The sequence below is a fragment of the Felis catus genome, chromosome E2 (assembly GCF_018350175.1).
Source record: "Felis catus isolate Fca126 chromosome E2, F.catus_Fca126_mat1.0, whole genome shotgun sequence".
NCBI classification, from domain to species: domain Eukaryota; kingdom Metazoa; phylum Chordata; class Mammalia; order Carnivora; family Felidae; genus Felis; species Felis catus.
In genome coordinates, this window is record NC_058382.1 from 19,759,183 (window position 1) to 19,777,185 (window position 18,003).

At 59.0% G+C, this 18,003-nt stretch overlaps 2 protein-coding genes across 5 annotated transcripts in view; one reads left to right on the forward strand and one right to left on the reverse strand.

Moving 5' to 3' along the window:
* Positions 1-220: 220 nt before the first annotated feature.
* On the forward strand, positions 221-16,296 carry SLC7A10 (solute carrier family 7 member 10). 2 transcript variants are annotated; one of them, XM_003997949.6, is made up of 11 exons: positions 221-503; positions 10,027-10,231; positions 12,188-12,339; positions 12,554-12,679; positions 12,750-12,903; positions 13,649-13,772; positions 13,853-13,956; positions 14,301-14,397; positions 14,614-14,763; positions 15,464-15,641; positions 15,883-16,296. In XM_003997949.6, exons 1-11 carry the CDS (start codon positions 221-223, stop codon positions 16,011-16,013), a joined length of 1,704 nt encoding a protein of 567 aa, XP_003997998.3. In that variant the 3' UTR covers positions 16,014-16,296. The 2 variants fall into 2 exon arrangements, with proteins under 2 accessions (XP_003997998.3, XP_019675166.2); XM_019819607.3 differs by lacking the exon at positions 14,614-14,763 and having other exon boundaries at positions 15,523-15,641.
* LRP3 (LDL receptor related protein 3) overlaps positions 15,055-18,003 on the reverse strand; it is a 42,251-nt gene continuing 39,302 nt past the window's right edge. For 2 of the 3 annotated variants that reach the window (XM_045045565.1, XM_023245205.2), the window contains 2 exons: positions 15,491-17,954; positions 15,055-15,133 (listed from right to left, as the gene is read on the reverse strand). In XM_045045565.1, the coding sequence (XP_044901500.1) occupies positions 17,370-17,954 (585 nt within the window). In that variant the 3' untranslated portion in view covers positions 15,055-15,133; positions 15,491-17,369. Of the gene's footprint in view, positions 15,134-15,490; positions 17,974-18,003 lie in introns of all 3 variants that reach the window. The other variant, XM_023245206.2, reaches the window with a different exon arrangement.

Sequence of the window (18,003 nt, forward strand, 5' to 3'; positions counted from 1 at the left end):
CACGACTGGATGTAACTCCGGCAGTGGGAGGGCCTCTTCCTTCGTTCAACTGGAAAGTTCTTCCCAGGTCTGCTCCAAGTCCTCTCCTTCCTTCCCAGGCAGGGGGGTGGGGGCAGTTCCCTTTAAGGAAGGTGGGGGAGGGGGCTGCCGACCGGTCCTCCTTCCGCCCCTCCCTGGCCCCCGCAGCCGGGGGCCCAGGGCCCGGGCCCCGCGCCAGCGCATGCGCCCGCCTGTGGGCGCTGTCCGGGCTGCGAAGGCCGCGAGCGCACGGACAGACGGACGGACCGACGGACTGGCGGCCGGTCGGACACACTGGGCAGCGCGGGGAGCGGGGACGCGGCGGGACAGCGACATGGCCGGCCACACGCAGCAGCCGAGCGGGCGCGGGAACCCCGGCCCTGCACCCTCGCCCTCCCCCGGCCCGGGCCCGGGCCCCGGCGCCTCGGAGCGGGTGGCGCTCAAGAAGGAGATCGGGCTGGTGAGCGCCTGCACCATCATCATCGGTGAGCGGGGCCCGGGCGGGCGGGTGCCTGGCGTGGCAGGGCCAAAGGCTTGGGGCGCACTGCCGCCCGAAACAAGGAGCACCCCGCTCCCGGCGCCCCTATGATCTGCGACCGTGGGACGCGTGAAGAGATGCCCAGAACACCTGTGGTGTCACCCCTCACTCGGTGGCAGTAAGACTTCTTGTTCCCACCTCTCCTGGAGCCCCAAATGTTTGCACCTGAGGGAGGTACAGGTCCCATCCACCTCTGGGAATCCCCCTCCTGCCTTTAATTTGCTGTGGTTTCAGCAAGGGCAATTGCCCTCAGTTTTCTCATCTATGAAATGGAGGTGACTGTAATCCTGCCTTGGGTGCAGGAGCCTTGTAAGTACGGGGACTGGATAGGTTGACCCAGGTTAAGGCCCCAAGTTCTGGGCTGTGGCTCAAGCTGAGCCCCTATTGTGTGTGGGACCCAGGTGCCATACAGTGTGGGTGATTTATTCAAAAGCAGGATGCCCTGTGCGTAGACTGGACAGGTAGAGCCAGCCCAGTGGGGAAATAGGTTCAGAGTATGTAATTATTGCAGAGTTTGGTGGCAGGACCCTGGGGAGAGTCAGTGACTGGGAGGGCCAGTGATGGGGCAGGCATACCAAGTACCAAGCCTGCAGAAAAGCCACCTGCTTCCTGGGCAGGGATCCCAACAGGCACTCACATCCTCTGGGCTCATCTTTCCCACCTGAGAATGTGTCCATGTGTCTTGCCCCCACATGGGGACTTCTGGATCAGCAGAGGGCTCAGGGGACAAGGCCCGAGTCGTGAACACTGCTCAGGAACTAGGTAACCTAGACCGGTGCCCGTGTCCACACCAAGTGCCTCAGAGACCCTCCTGGGAGTAGTCTGTTCCATCCCCTGTGTTCCAGGAGACAGAGTGGGGGGATGAATGACGGGGGTCTTGACTGCCCTCATCCTGCCTGCCAGATCTCCCCCTCGCCAGCCAGGGAGGCCTTGTGTACCCCCCTGCCCACCACCCATCCTCAGACCCCTGAAGATGAAGAAAGTTGGAGGCTCAGAAGGGCAGACTGGAGTCTTCACCTCCTCCTCTGCTGCCCCCACACTGGGAGCTCCTGAACTGGGGCTGGCATCTGGTTCGTGGCCATCCCCACGCTCACGCAGAAGGTTGCCCCAGAAAGTAACCCCTGTCGAGGTAGTTCCCCCATCTCACCCCCTTTCCCCTGGAATGGAATCTTCCAGGAGCCGCTCCTGCGACCTCGTTGCCCTAGGACGTCCCTGCCTGTCTGCTGCTGGGAGGAAGTGTTGGTCCCAAGGATTTGGCCGGGATACTGGGTAGAGTCTTGCCTGGCCCACACATGATGGAGTCAAGAGGCTGGCTGTGTCTGGAGCCAGCTACAGTGCCAGGAAGGTGCAGGGCGCGACACGGCTCTTCCTGGGCTACCTCAGCTAAGCAGGCATCCCTGAGCTGTATTCCTACTCTGCCTCCTCCCGCACCCTATCTGCTTCAGGGCAGGTGGAGGCCGCTGGCTCCTCTCTCCTCGAAAGAGGACCCTGGTGGTGGCAGTGGGACCAGAGGAGGCCTCCTCCACTGTCACATGTCTTCTGCAGGACGGACCCCATAAGAATAGCCCCGTGCACCCCAGCTCTGCCCTTGTGGTGTCCACCCCCCCCCCACCCCGTTTCAGTCCATTCCTGCTGTTCCAGGTCCACTGCCCCCTTGGTCTCCAGACCTTGAAGACTGAGCTGGGGTAAGAGGTGACTTGGCCAAGGGTAGCCGACTCAGGAGGAGAACCCAGAAGACCTGACCCCCACCTGCGACACTCATTGGTGGTCCAACGACCCTGCTTGGGGAGCTGTGAAGGGTCCCAGAAGGCAGGAGACGAACGAGGAGAGAATGGATGTGAACCAGAAAGGGACAGGACATGAGGGAGGAGGCCTCTGTGGCTGAGTCAGGGTCTGCACTGCTCTTCCCACTTGATGCCCTGGAGACCCCACCCTCTCCCCCTCCCCATGCTGTTCTGTGGAGTCTATCTCACACATCTGATCCCACCTTCCTGCCCTGGGCCACCTGGTCAAAGTGAAAAATGTCTCCAGAGTGTCATATTTTAGCTTTAAAAGTCTTGAGGCCTTTATATTCTACTCCACAGTCTTTCTTGTTACCAGATCCCGCACTTGTTATCTCGAAAACTTCAAATAGCCCCTTCCAGAAGATCCTATAATTCTCGTTCCTTGTACCCTCTGCCCTGTCCTAGGCTGAGGAGTGGGAGCTTTCGGGAATGGAGTGATATGGAAGGGCTCTGGGCTGGAGTCAGACTCTGCCCGAAGTGTGTTTAGGACAGCACCTCCTGGCCCCAGCAAGCACACCTGGAGGGGAACAGGCCAGCCTGGGGGAAAGTGAGCCAGTGGGGCAGGGGCTATGTAAGACACTACCATGTCTAATACCCATCCTGAAAAACACCCCTTACTACATCATGAAATCGTGTTCCCCCTTTATCTCACTTGATTCTCATGCCCACCTTGCAAAATGAAAGTGTTTATACCCATTCTACAGATGTAGAAACTGGGGTTGGAAGTTAAATGACACTTCTGCAGGCAGGAGACTTGGGACTTGGAACCAGATTTGGACCCAATCTTCTAATCCAGTGCCCTTCGTCATACTTTTCTGGTGCTGGGCAAAACTGGAGCCAGATTCAGAGCCCTTGATGGAAGAAGGTTGGGATTTACTGAGGATTTACCCGAGTCCCCCACTTTATGATGGGTGGATGGATGGATGGATGGATGGATGGATGGATGGATGGATGAACAAATGGACAAAGGAATTTCCCGGGACTCCCCACTCCCACCCAGGACTGTATATACAAAATCTCTTGTCCTGACTCAAGAACCTTGGCCAGCTGCCTCTCCCGATCCACACCCAAGGAATGGGCATGCCCAGGTCCAGCAGAGTGGGAATCACTTTGGGTGTGCTCACCAGGCTTTTTTGTCCTCCACTCTCTCCCTTGGACTCGGGTATCCAGCCCATGCTCATGTTTATGTGTCAGGCTCAGGAGTGTTCAGGGACTCAGAGGCCTGCTTCATGAACCCCATCTCCTGCTTATCCAACCATGACCAGGCCCCTTTCTGTTGTCCCCAGGGCTGGTGGTGGCTGGTATGCTCAGAGGATGGCCCTCTGCAAAGGCCCAGCACCTCCTCATAGGGACCCTGAAGAGACATAAAGCCACACAAGAGCTTGTCTGTGTTTCACACCCCTGATTTACAGATGAGGAAACAGACTGAGGCTGCAACCAGTCCAGATCAGATGCCCTTGATGCTCGGGACACCACTGGGGGCCAAGGCAGCTCAAGCTACAAGGGGGGTGGGGGGCTGCCAGCACTGGACACACTCATTCATCTAGTCATCACACTCATTCCTCTAGGTACAGAACAATGCCAGACACTGTTCTCGGTGCTGGAGATACAACAGGGAATAGGACAGACAAAAGCCCTGTCCTCTTGGAGCTGACATTCCAGCATGGGAGTGAAAGAGCAAATGATAAACAAGCTGAATGTTCGGCCAATGGGATAATGATAAGTGCTAAGGTGACAAAATTAAGATAGGGGGTGGGGAAGATTGTAGGTAGGAGATGAGTCAGGAGTGGGAGGGGCCCAAGTTGTGTGGGCCTTCCTGGCTACAGTGAGAACTTTGCCTTTTTCTTTGTGAGACAGGAGAGGGCTTTGAGCAGACGAGGGATGGGATAAGACAGGATGGGATGAGATGACATGGGGTGGGATGGGATAAGATGGATGGAGTAGGATATGGGATGGGAAAGGATGGAATGGGATGAGAAGGATGGGATGGGATGGATGGGGTAAGAGATGGGATGAGATGTGATAGGATATGGGATGGGATTGGATGGATGGGAGGGGATGGGATGGATGGGGTAGGATATGGGAGAGGATGGGAAGAGATGGGATGGATGGGATAGGATATGGGGTGGGATAGGATGGGTGGGATGGGATGGAATGAGATGGGGCTCACTACAGAGAAGCTGTGGGCAGCAGGGGGGAGAAGCAGGAAACCTGGTCAGGAGGGTACTGAGTCACTTGGGTAAGAGATAGTGGTGGCTCAGAGCAGGGTGGTGGCAATGAGGTGCTGAGTGGAGGTTCGGTTCTGGATGTGTTTGGAAGGTGGAGCCGAAGGATTTGGGATGAACTAGATATGAGGTGTGGGAGAAGGAGAAGAGTCAAGGGTGACATCAGGTTCGGGCCTGAGCCTTTGGGAGCCAGGTTTGCAATGTACTGATCTGGAAAGACTGTGAGGGAAGTAGGTTCTTGAGGGAAGGGGGTTGGAAGTCCAGAATCTCATTTTGACCACGGGAAATTTGAGATGCCTATTTGTAGAGTAATTAGTTGGATATGCGGGTTTAGTTTAGGGAAGAGGTCCATGGTAGGCATAAAATGTGGGAGTTGCCAACAGAAGCTAGGGGACTGGATGAGGTCTCCAAGGGAGGGAGTGTGGAAGGAAAGGGGCCAAGGCCCCGGGGCTGAGCCACAGGCACTCAAAATCTGGAAGTCAGGAAAGAGAAGGACCAGCAGAGGAGTCCAGAAGGAGCAGCCAGCAAGGTGGGAGGAGGGCCGGGAGGCTGAGGCTGGAGGAAGGGGTTAACTTGCCAGATGCCACTGATGAGGCAGGTAAGATGCGGTTTGCGGGTGCATGACTGGATCCAGCGTTGTGGAGCTCATCGGTGACCTTGACTCAGCCTGGAGATGGGGCACAGGCGAGGCTTCTTAGGTGGGGTTGGGCTGGGCTGAGCCAGGCAGAGAGAGCTCCACACTTCTGCTCATCCCTCTCTTAAAAGGAAAGTGGGTTAGGCCGGAAGTACACGCCAGTCATTTGGCAATTCCAGACATGTCCTGGAGGCATCCCCACTCACCTCCCTGGAGTTCTGCCAAGAACCTCAATGGGCACTTCTGTCTCCTCAGAGGGATGCCTGACACGTGCTCATTGAGGACATTCATGTGTTTGGAGTCACGGGCTTCACCCAGGGGGACAGCAGGGTCCCTAAAGCAGAGCTCTGGCTACGGACTCCAGCATACAGAGGTCGCATGGGGATCAGGTCTCCAAAAGCCAGATTGGGTGGCCTGGGGTATCTTCAAGGTTGATGACAGTAGTGAGATCCATAAGCACTTCCTGGGGCCTCTGATGTGCGAAGCAGCGTGGGGGCATGCCTGCATCACTGCCTTTTCTTCCCACTTTGTAGCCAAGAAGGGTTGGAGAGGTGATGTATCTTGTCCACAGCCTCCCACCAAGAGGGATCTGGGATTCGAACCCAGATCTGGGGATTCTCAATTAGTGCCTCTGCCTGTGGCCTCAGGGACCTACTGAAGGGAATTTGGAACTCTTTCCCAGAGGCCTCATGGGTCATATCCTAACGGGGAGGTGCTGAGACTCGTTGCCCAGAGCAAGGGAAGGAGGTCTGGCCTATGGCCAGCCCCTGATCAGGCCCAGGAGCCCCAGAGCTGTTCTCTGTCAGGCCAGCAGGCCAGTGTGACAGGAAGAACCCCCATTGTCAGCCTGCTCGCTAAAAGAGGCACAGATAGGCAAGGCGTATGTAAGATGACCTAGGCCCTGTGGGTTCTTTGTCCTTTTGAGGGGCTGAGGCTTCTCATCACAGACCCTACCCTCTGGGAACTCAGGACCCATGCAGGGTAGCCAATAATCACTTCCTGGCCATCCTCCATGTACCATGGGAGTAGAGCAGGATCCAGGTTATAGGGGCCAAAGTGGAAGGTCAGGGAGGGCTTCCTGCAGCTTCTGGGAAACTAGCGAGCTGAGGAGACACCTGACGCAGTGAGGGACATGGGCCCCCGAGCAGACTGTGTTTCCTTAGGCCTTTGCAAATGTGCGGGATGTGTCCACCCTGCCCAGCAACGCCTCTGCCAAAGTCTGGGTTGAGCCAGCCCTCTGCTGCCCCCTAGCTCAGTGGCCTGACCTGGTGAAGGGGGAAACTGAGGCCCAGAAGGGCAGCACTAGCCTGAGGTCACACAGCTGACTGCTGAAAGTGTTTCTAGGGATGAGGGGTGGTGCCAGCAGCCTGGCCTGACCGGACCTCCCTGTCCCCCTCCCCAAATCAGACTCTGCACCTTCCACCCACACGCACCGAGGGCAGTTGGCTCTTTCCACCAACATGACCTCCACCGTCCACCCTTGCGACCTCCACGGTCGGCCACTGCCTCCCAAAAATAGGTCAGCGCGCACCGCAACAGCCAGAAGAACAATGGCCCTTTCTTCGTTCCTCCACGGAGCCGAGTAAGCCCCATCAGGCCAAACATCTTAATGTGATAAAAGCCACCCGGTGTGGGCTGAGGGAAGAGGGGCGGGAGGAGACTGAAGGGGGGCTTCCTGGTGGGGGACTCACATCCTCACCCACCTGTGCTGGCGCTGTGGCCCTGTGAGGACCCACTGGGTGGGTGGGAATGTGGAGATCCTGGAACCTGCATTTCTCCAGCCCACTGTCAGCAGACATCTGACCAGGCGCATGGTAGTCTCTCCCTGCCCAGCCCATGCTCCCCGCTTCCTGCCCCTCCGCCTCTTTCTCCAGAGCAGGCTTCCCCAAGGTCTGGGCTTGTCCACTACTGTGTCCTGAGGCCAGCAAAGCTGATCCTGCTGGGCCTGAACACGAGGGCTGAGAAGGGAGGCCTGAACCCACCACCACTGGGAGGGCTGGGCAGGCACCCCTGCCATATCCCTCACAGCTCTGTGGTCCCTTCGGCACGCCTCCTGGAATCATTCAGATGCTGGAGGCCCCACCCCTGCCCCCAGCGTCCTCCTCCTTGCCCTCTACCGCCCACCCAAGCCCACAGCCCCTGTGGATCCTCCTTGCAGAGCCCCACCCAGCCCATGTGGTGCCCAGAGCAGCCAGTGGACTTCAGTGGGTTTTCTGCCACCTTCCAGCACAAACACGGGGGAAGGTGCTAGAGGTTGTCCAGGCCCACAGGGAGAAGCCCGCAGAGGCACCAGCTGACACACGTGTTCCGTTGAGCCATGTGGGGAGAAGTCCTGCACTGTAGGCTGAGGCCATGTGTCCAAACAAAATGATCCCCTGGCCCATCCCCCAGGGCCAGCATTGGAGTCTCCCACTACTGAGCATAGGCTAGTGATATGTCCCTTTTCAGACCCCAGCCTTGGAGGACAAGATGCCAGGTGTAGCTTCCCAAGGGCTATGCCCATGAGACCCTACTGTGCTGAACTGTATAGAGCGCTGGGGTCCCCATGGGCTGGGTTGCTCGGGTCCCTGGATGTCCCCAGCCTGAATGCACCCAGCTCCTTCCAAGGCCACCCAGCCCCCGCTGGCTTCCAACCTCACTGGCTTTTGGCAAATCCCACTCCACCAGGTCCTGAGAACAGAGGCCCTGCTGCCAGATAGAGCGAACTCAAAGACCCTTTAGAAAGCTGACCCAGGCCCCAGGCCCCCCGGGTAGATAAGGGAGGCGGCTCCTCTCCCCCTGGAAGCTGGCTGAGGGCACAGCTTACCTCTGGGGGCTGGGGGACAGGAATTCTTTCGTCCTTATCTGGATGTATTTAGGGCTCCTGGGATGTGACTGGAAAACCAAGTGGGGCACCGTGGCCGTCCAGACTGGAAATCTGTGTCGGCCGGGGGCGGGGTGGGGGGTAGCACCGTGGACAAGGAATGCATGCAGATTGGTGGCCACAGCTGTGTCCTTGGCCAGACCCGCCTGTGGGCCTGGCAGGTGGAACAGGCAGGCTCTGCCCTGATGGGTGTGCACTGTCCCACAGGACCTGGCAGGTGGGGGTGATCCTGTTGAGGGGCTGAGCCCCAGCTCCTAGCAGGGTTGCTTTTTTATTCTTGTGGCCTGCGCATTCTGGGATTATTTCCTCTTGGGCAGGCCCTTGTGCAAATCACCAGTGATGTGACCTAATTTATTTGCACAGATGGTGAGACCCAGGTCACCCAGAACGTTGCTCTTTTTGCCCTAACTGCCAGGGAGCTCACAGCTCAGTGGGTATTCAGAGCCTTGTTCATCCTGAGAACCTGCTCTGCAGACCACAGCTTGGCCCTGTGAGCATTTTGATTGAGCATCCCCAGACACCATGAACCAACAGAGCACCCCCTGACACCCACCACACTCCGCAAGACTCAGAGTCATCCCCAAGGGCAGGGCAGGCTTCTGTGACCAAGGCAGATTCCACTGGCCTCTGAGCCTCAGAGGCTGGCCACTCCCCTCCTCTTCCAGGAGAGTCGAGTAGAGAAAGCTGCCCCACTTCACAGATGAGAAAATCAGTCTTCCAGGCCAAGGTATTGGTGCCACTTTGGACATCAGGGCTTTCACTCATCCATTAGTTTACTCAACAGCTGTGTGTTGAGCACTTACTACATACCGGGAGTTGGAGGTGAACCCAAGCAGGTACGGCTGCAGAGAGTACACAGAACCACGCCAAAAATGCTAGGTACATCTGGATACAGCTGTAAGTGAGAGCAGAGGGCTTCCTAGATTCCTTGCCGAATCCTCACGATAGCCTCTTGTACAGACGGATCTTGAAAGGTGACCTGAGCGCCAGCTGGGCTTTCCCCTGGGATTAGAGCAGCGACTCCTCTTTGCAACCAGTAGGCTGTCTCAAGGGAGAGGCGGTCTGTGTCCAGACCCCAGGCTGGCCGGGTCTCTGCCAGCCTGCCCTTGCCCACCCGATTCCTTCAGCGATGGCTGCTGACCAGCCCCCGGTCCTGAAAGTGCACCAGTTCTTCCCCCTCACCCCACCGGCCCTTGCCCAGGACCTGACACATTTTAACAGTGCCGGGAAACAAGGTCTCTTCAGAGTCTTTGTCCGCAGTCTGGGTCTTAGGTCAGGGACGAGCCCAGGGAGCAGGTTTCCCTTTAAGGAAAGGGGAGAGAGAAGAGAAAGAAAGAAAGTACGGGACAAGGTCTGGGGAAGGACAGGACTGTGACATGGGAGGAGGACCCCAAACCGGCATGGTCAAGGAGGGCTTCGTGGAGGTGGTGCCACTCCCTGAGCTACTCCATGAGTTTGGACTTTGGCCAATGGGAAAGTAGCAGGACAGTGTCATGGTCAAGGTCTTGCTTTAGGAGGCCAGCTCTAGCCAGCAGGTTGGAGGCTGACAAGTCTGGAGGCTTCGGCCAGGGCCAAGGGGCTGAGCCTGGGCCCGTGGGGATGCACAGGAAGGCTGCCAGTCTGCCACCGCTCGGGTGATGGAGCTTCCTCGCCTGTGCTTCCCCGCCTGGTGGGAGTAAATGGGGTGGGGGTGGGGGGTGCAGAGGAACTCAGAACAGCACTCATCCCTGAATTGCAAGGACAAGGCCAGGGCCTGGAGAAGGGGGGATAATGAGCCCAGAGTGGGGATTGCAAGGTCTGAGGTGCCCAGTGGCATCCATTTGCCTCCAGGCTCACCTTCCCCCTCCTCCTTCTCCAGGGAGCAGCCCAGGCTCCCTTCCTCACTGTAGCATCTGGAAGCCTGAGGAGAAGGCTGGGCTAAGGGGACCCCAGACCTGATGCCTCCCCATCTCTCCCGACCCCAGGGAACATCATCGGCTCGGGCATTTTCATCTCCCCCAAGGGGGTCCTGGAGCACTCGGGCTCTGTGGGTCTGGCCCTCTTCGTCTGGGTCCTGGGTGGAGGCGTCACTGCCCTGGGTTCCCTCTGTTACGCGGAGCTGGGAGTCGCCATCCCCAAGTCTGGCGGGGACTATGCCTATGTCACCGAGATCTTCGGGGGCCTGGCTGGGTGAGTCTGGGGCACCCGTGGGGTCAGTGGGGGAGGGCATGACAATCCGGAATGGATGGCCAGTGGGGCCCTGGACTTTGGTTTCCTCTTTTTCTCACATCTCAGGGAGATCATGGGGTGGATGGAGGGAAGGAGGTGGGGGTGTTGGGGAGCCTTCCAAGGCCAGGGTGGGCAGGACACTCCGGCTGGCCCCCTGACCTCTCTGTGCTTCCTTTCAAATATTTCCTTAAGCCTAATCTGCACCTGGGTGAGGCTAGCAATAAGGCAAGGACAGCCTAGATTTTAGTAAACCCATATGTGTGTGGTGGGGGGCAGGGGGCATGATAACTCCTATCAATGCCCTGCAAGAGCTCTCCTTTGAAGAGCTCCCCAGCATTCCTTTATGCACCAGGAGGCATTAGCTGAGCACCTACTATGTGCTGAGGACCAGGGAGAAAAAGATCCATTCCTGCCCTCAAGTTATTCACAGTGCAGAAGGGAAAGAGCCCCTCTACACTTGATGAGGACCTAGATCCTTGCTTTGAGGGTGTGCTTGGGGGGCCCAGCAGCTAAGGGAATGGGTGTCACCACCTCAGAAGGTTTCCAGGGAAAACACATTTGCACCAAGGCTTGGAGGGTGTGTTCGACTATCTGGTGTGGCCAGAGGCAGGTCAGATCCATGGTAGGTGTGGGAGCTTGGAGGCGCTGGGAGAGCCTGGGGGTGGGGTGGGGGGTCAAAGCTATTGTAGTTGTCCAGCTGAACCATGCCGAGGGCCTGAATAAAGGCATAGGAAGATCCCAGAACCTTGTAGGAGCCTAAATGCGGAAGACGCGGTGGCCAGTGTGGCATGAGGGAGAGGTGGGTACGGCAGAGGTGACACCCGCTTTCCCACTGGTGGGCTCCATTGATGGCAGTTCCCGGGAGGGGGAGGTTGGGGGTAGGCTGCCATGCTGGTGGGGTCTGCGGCATATCCGGGGAGATGATGTAGTCAGGCCTTGCGGGGCAGTTGTCTGGATCCCAGAGGAAAAGTCTAGGCTAAAGTGTGCAAAATTTGGTCCTGAGGGATGTGGTCCAGAGCCTTTAATGGGGTAGTGGCAGACGGGGCCCTGGCAGGGCGTGCACACCCCTGTGGGTGTGCCCATGAGTTCTCTGCTCTGGGGAGAGAGTTCTTGGAGGCAACTGGGACCTGAGAAAGCAGAAGAAGGTGGGAGGGAGAGGAGGACCCAAGACCCTGCCCCAGGGGCACCTAGCTTCTAGGGTTGCAGACGCCACAGAGTAAAGGTGAGGACCAAGACGAATCTACAGAGCATGGTGGTCCAGAGGTCAGTGGTGTCCTTGGATGAGGCAGTCCCCACCCTCAAGGTCCAGGAGCATCCCCAGAGACAGGCCCTCCCCTGAGTGCAGGCAGGACCCCCTGGAATAGGTTGGGCCTCATAGCCTGAGCAGAGTCCCTGCTCCCATGTGGACACCCTGCGGTGCTGAGATTCGGGCAGAAGGGACATAAATCGTTCCCAACCCCCAGCCACAGCTCCTCGGAAGGTCCGGTCCCTCAGGGGTCACAGCTCAGAGCCAGCTACCTGCAGCCATAGGCTCTGCTGAGAGCTCCAGCTGGAGCCGTAACTAAAGGTTCCAGAACAGCTCTGGCTCAGGAAAACAGCCTGTGACCAGAGGCTAGATGGCCATTAGAAAGGTGGTTGGTTCCCAAGTCCTTTTGGACACCTGCCCAAGGGCAGCCCATAGCTGTTTAACTGTGCTGAATGCTGTCTCTGTTGAAGCAGTCCATTAATAGAGTGGAGACCCCAGCGGGGCCAGCCCTGCTTTCCTGGACCGAAGCCGGCATTGAGTGCCCGTGCGAGCCTTGGGTGCCACGGCCCAGGGTGCAGCCCTGCTCCCACACCTGCACCTGCTCGGCCAAGGTGGCGGGGAGGCGGGGTGGTGCGGGATGCCTGTGCCAGGCAGGCCCTCACTCATTCCAGCTTCCTGCTGCTCTGGAGTGCGGTCCTCATCATGTACCCAACCAGCCTGGCTGTCATCTCCATGACCTTCTCTAACTACGTGCTGCAGCCCGTGTTCCCCAACTGCATCCCCCCAGCTGCTGCCTCCCGCGCACTCTCTATGGCCTGCCTGAGTGAGCGCCCACCTTGGGGCCGCACCATGCCCCCTGCCCCTGTGTGGGAGGACTGCGGGGGCGTGGGGGGGGGTGCCTCCAGCCTCCAGCCCCCTGTGAGCTCAGCCTCAGGGGGTGGGCTTCTGGCACCCCAGCTGCTACAGGGGATGCCGCCCTCCTACAGCCTGGGCTGGACTCGGCTGAGGCCCACCCACCCACTCTCCTTCCCTCTCAGTGCTCCTGACATGGGTGAACAGCTCCAGCGTGCGCTGGGCCACACGCATCCAGGACATCTTCACCGGTGGGAAGCTGCTGGCCCTGTCCCTCATCATTGGCGTGGGCTTCGTCCAGATCTTCCAAGGTAGGGCCTGGGTGGGGCCGTGCACCAGGGTGGGGAGAGGACACTGACCCTTGACCTGTGGACCCCCCAGGACACTTTGAGGAGCTGACACCCAGCAATGCCTTTGACTTCTGGATGACACCCTCCGTGGGTCACCTGGCCCTGGCCTTCCTCCAGGGCTCCTTTGCCTTCAGTGGCTGGAACTTCCTCAACTACGTCACTGAGGAGCTGGTTGACCCTCGAAAGTGAGTAGGACACCCAGCCGGGCCCTGGGAAGGGGAGGGGTGCGGCGATGGGAGAGACAGCCTCTCTGCACGGACCTGCTGCCACCTGTGGCTCAGTCTGGTCACCTGCCTGACCATGCTGCTGCCCCACGGGGATGGCTCTGGAAAGACAGCCGGGACACTGTTCCAGCCTGGCCCTGCTCTGCATGGCTGTGGGTGAGTCACGGCCCCTTGCCGGGCCTCAGAAACACTGAGTATCACTGTCCCACTGAAAATGGATCCAGCTATTTGCATTTGGCCAAAACTTACACATGTGCACATAACACGGTCCCTACTGATAAAGCCCATGGCTCATCCGATACTCACCCAGGGTCGCAACAGAGAGGAGTTTGCGCTGGGGCGGGGGCTGGGGCTGATAGGGAGTCCCAGGAGACCCCAGGTCTAGGGACTGGGCCCCGGGGGGATTTGGGGATCTTCAAGGCTGATTTTGCCTGTATTCACTTTTCTCTTTATGTCCTGACATTAGACCTGCCCCTCAAGGTTTGATGTGTCCCCTCCCCCATCTGCCCTTCCTCCCACCAGCCCGTGGCCCAGCTGGAGCTGGGGGGTGGCAGGGAGACAGCAGTGCTGCCCCTTATCTGTCCCAAGTCCCCCAGCAGACCCAGGAGATGGAGACTCAAAGCTCCTCCCTCGCTGGGGTCCCTGGGCCCCATCTTCCAGCCCCCACCCCAGGGCTGATGCTGACACACTTCTCCACTGCCCCCAGGAACCTACCTCGTGCCATTGTCATCTCCATCCCGCTGGTGACCTTTGTGTACACCTTCACCAATGTTGCCTACTTCACCGCCATGTCCCCCCAGGAGCTGCTGGCCTCGAACGCAGTGGCCGTGGTGAGTGGGGTCCCACTGGTACCCGGCTCCCGCCCGTCCCGCCGTGCCTCACGCACCACCTCTTTTCTGTGTCCACTCAGACCTTCGGGGAGAAGCTGCTGGGCTACTTTTCTTGGGTCATGCCCGTCTCCGTGGCACTTTCTACTTTTGGAGGGATCAATGGCTACCTGTTCACCTCCTCCAGGTGACTGGACTGGGCGGGGAGGGGTCAAGGTGAGGCAAGGCAGGTCCCCCTGGTGTGTGTGATCAGTACTGGGGGCCAGAGGAAGTCAAATCCTGCCAGGTGGGTCCCACTGGAAGCTGGGACAGTGAACCCCCCAGTAACAGATGTGATCCCAACTCAGCTACAGCAAGCAAAAGGAAGGCAGGCTAGATAGGGAAGAACTGGCCAGTGGGGCTGCTGGGACCCAGAGCAGGGGTCAGAGGTGACAGCTCAAGAGGGGCCTCAGGTGTGAAGCTGAGGTCTGGGATCTGGTTGGTAGGGGGCCCAAGGCTGGGCTCATGGCCCCCACCAATCTTCTGTCCCAGACTGTGCTTCTCTGGGGCCCGAGAGGGACACCTGCCCAGCCTGCTGGCCATGATCCATGTCAGACACTGCACACCCATCCCTGCCCTCCTTGTCTGTGTAAGTTGTGGGACCAAGGCTGGCGGGGAGGGGAGCCGGGGCCACCCAGCAGTGTGGTAATGGCAGGGATTCCCACTGGCCCTGGGGGGCAGCCCACGGAGGGAGTGGGGAGGGCCGGGGCTCACCAACCTCCTGGCCTGAGCCGGCAGGCCCAGGACAGCCCACAGGGCTGACGGAGGCAGGTGGGAGGCCACCCTCAGCCCGGTCCTCTCCCAGTGCGGGGCCACAGCGGTCATCATGCTTGTGGGAGACACGTACACGCTCATCAACTACGTGTCCTTCATCAACTACCTCTGCTACGGTGTCACCATCCTGGGCCTTCTCGTTTTGCGCTGGAGGCGGCCAGCGCTCCACAGGCCCATCAAGGTGAGGCCTGGGGGAGGATGAGCTGGCTGGCGCTGTCAGAGCCGCCCCTTCATCCATTGGGCATGGGGGCGTGGGGTGGGGGTCAGGGTGAGGGTGGGAGTGATGACAGCATTAGGTATTCTGGCTTTGGCCACATGCTGCACCCTGCTCAGGGCTTTAAGTATGCTGATGTATTCAGCCTTCATCACAGCCCCACAAGGTGGGTGCTTTGAATACTCCCAGTTTACAGACAGGAAAATGAGGCTAAGACACAGAATTCCATGAGCACACACAAAGACAGAAGAGCCTTAATCAAGCTAAATGCAAATATTCTGTTTGCATATAAATCCTGGAGCTGGAGAAGTGCTCAGTGCCTAAAAAACATGAAACACTGAGAGAGAGAGAGAGAGAGAGAGAGAGAGAGAGAGAGACCTTCAGCCAAATGCAAGCAGCCAGCCACACCAGCAACACATAGTTACTGCATGGAACTCAGAGCCACCGAAACTTTGACAAACCCTCAACCATTTGGCAAAACGGCCATCCCATGAGTTTGTTTCTAGCATGTTTGGCTGCTGCCAGAGCAGGGGACCCTCAAGCCTCAGCTCCCAGGAAAGGGCGGCACCTCGGGATCCCCCTCCCCCCACCCCTGCCGGGGTGGTGGGGCAGGAGGGCCCAGGGAAGGTCCTGCGCCTCCGTTGGCAGTCCCGTCGCTCTCCCCCAGGTGAACCTCCTGGTCCCCATCGCATACTTGGTTTTCTGGGCATTCCTGCTGGTCTTCAGCTTCATCTCAGAGCCCATGGTGTGTGGAGTCGGCGTCATCATCATCCTCACGGGGGTGCCTGTTTTCTTCCTGGGAGTGTTCTGGAGAAGCAAACCAAAGTGTGTGCACAGACTCACAGGTGAGCCAGGCAGCCTCCCCAAGGTGGCGGGGCCGGGAAACGTGACCTGTTAGGGACTCGCCCTGGAGCAGGACCTCCCGGCAGTTGCGGTGACAACAGGGGGTCCAACCGCCACCGGACATCTCCCCAAGATGTGGCCCCAGGGTCCAGGATCCACCCAAAGGGAGCGGCTCCCTGAGGACCCCTGCCCCACAGGCTCGGATCCCAAGGTCTATCTGTTTGTTTGTCTCTCTGTCCTCAGAATCCATGACACGCTGGGGCCAGGAGCTGTGCTTTGTGGTCTACCCCCAGGGAGCCCCTGAGGAAGAGGAAAATGGCCCGTGCCAGCCCTCCCCACTGCCCACCAGGGACAAGCCCTTGAAAACGCAATGAGACATTTGCGGAGCCTGAAGCAGCTGTTTCTGTTTACATGTTGTTTATTGAGGAGGTGTTTTTGCAAAATAAGTTGGTTTTTTTTTGCTTTTTGTTTTTTTTGTTTTGTCCTGAAAAAAAGAGAGAGAGAGAGAGAGAGAGAGAGAGAGAGAGAGAGAGAGATCTGACTCCTTTGAGTCCTGTGCTGAGAGAGCCCTGGAGATATTGGCTGGGCTCCCTGTCAGTGCTGCCCTGCTCGCTTTCCTGGAAATGTCTATGAATAAAACAGGGTTGGTGGGCGGTGTGCTTGTCTTAGGCGAGTCCCTGGTGGGCATGACCCGGTGGGGCTTGTGTGGTGCTGGCTGAGGAAGGTGCCCCAGCAGGCTCTGGAGGGGGCCTATGGCTCTGCCACTTGAACCAGGCACTTCCTTTCTCCCTTGTGGGGTCCAGAGCCAGCCTTGACCCAAAGGGACACCGGGGTTGGGAAACACCTTGTGCGCCCCTCCCTGGGACCCGCAACGCCAGCTCTAGGCTCAACCACCGAGGTCGGTCCGGGTGTTTCTGCTGGAACTGCCTTTCCCTCAGCCCCATAAATCTCTGTGGAGTGACTGCCAGGACTTCAGAGCCCATGGCCTCACCCTGATTTACAGGGGAAACTGAGAGCCTGCGGCAGGATGGGATGGATTTAGTCACTGTCAGTTGGTGCTCGGCCACTGTCACCTGAGAAAGCATCCAGCAGCATCTCCCAGGGGCCTCAAGGCCTGCAAGAGACCATGGGTTTCCTCTACCCTGTGCCCACATTCCCAGCCCTGCCCTCATGCCCAGGAGATTAACCCCTCAGCCGGAGGGCAAAAGGCATCTGCCTGGCTGGACCTGTACTGACACCACAGGCATGAGGCTGGGGCCAGCAGCCTCCTAGCCTGCTCCTCTAGGGATGGCTGGGAGGATGGGGAGGGCTGAGCACTGACAGAGGGCCCCGCCATGGACTAGGTCTGTGGCACCCATAACCCTGCTCAGTCCAGCACAGCTCTGGCACCCTAAAGGGTGAATGAAGCAAGAAGCCACAGAGAACACTCCAGAGAGCCCTGCCCTAACTCTCCTGCTTCTTCAGAAATGGATTCCCAGAATGGAGAAAGAGGTAGAGTGAGACCCCAGGGTGCCTGCAGAGGGGCTCCTCACTCCACCCCGCTCCTCGCTCAAACCCCCACAGCCCTGGCCCGCTGTGTCCACCAGGGCTGGGGGTGCCGATGCAGCAGGCTAGCTGGGCCTCTGGGTGGCTTCTCTGCAACAAAGAAGGACGCGGAGGCAGGGTAGAAATGACTGTGTATTCCCTGGTTACAAAGCGGGGCTGTGGCGGTCACCAGCATGTCCAGCAGGTCAGCAGACCAGCAGGGCCTCATCGTCACTGGCCTCCAACGTTGGGGAGCAGGGTGGTGGGGGACTCCTGCAGACACCCAATGGCTCTGGTGGGTGGGGGCCCAGGGTGCTACTGGCAGTGGGAGCCAGGGGGTGAGGGTCCTGGGCCGAGCAGGGCTCCCGAGGCGCTTCGGCAGGGGCCAGGCTGTCCACCAAAGAGTCCCTGCAGGCCTTTCTGTCCTTGTCCCCCAGCCTGCACTCTGGGTCCCGCAGGCCGGAGGGGGGCGGCACAGCAGATCCCGCCTCTGATGCATGGCCTGGGACACTGGGGGGCCCATCCCCAGCCACTACAGGGCTGCCTGTGTCCGTGAGGGGTGCTGGGGGATCTGGGGTGGTCCCCGGTGCAGGCTGGAGGAGCCCGTCCCCCAGCACCGTCTGTGAGGTGCGCGCAGCGGTCAGCAGTGGGATCTGTCCCCGCGGTGCCCGCGGCCGGTGAAAGAGCCGGTTCCAGAGGCGGCCGAGGCGGCGGCGGGAGGGCCCTCGGCGGGAGGCGTGCCTGCGCATCTGTCTCCGCATGGCTGTGCGAAGGTTCTGTAGCACCGAGGCCTGGAGGGTGGGGCGGTGGCTGAGAGGGCAGAGGTCAGCACGACCCCAA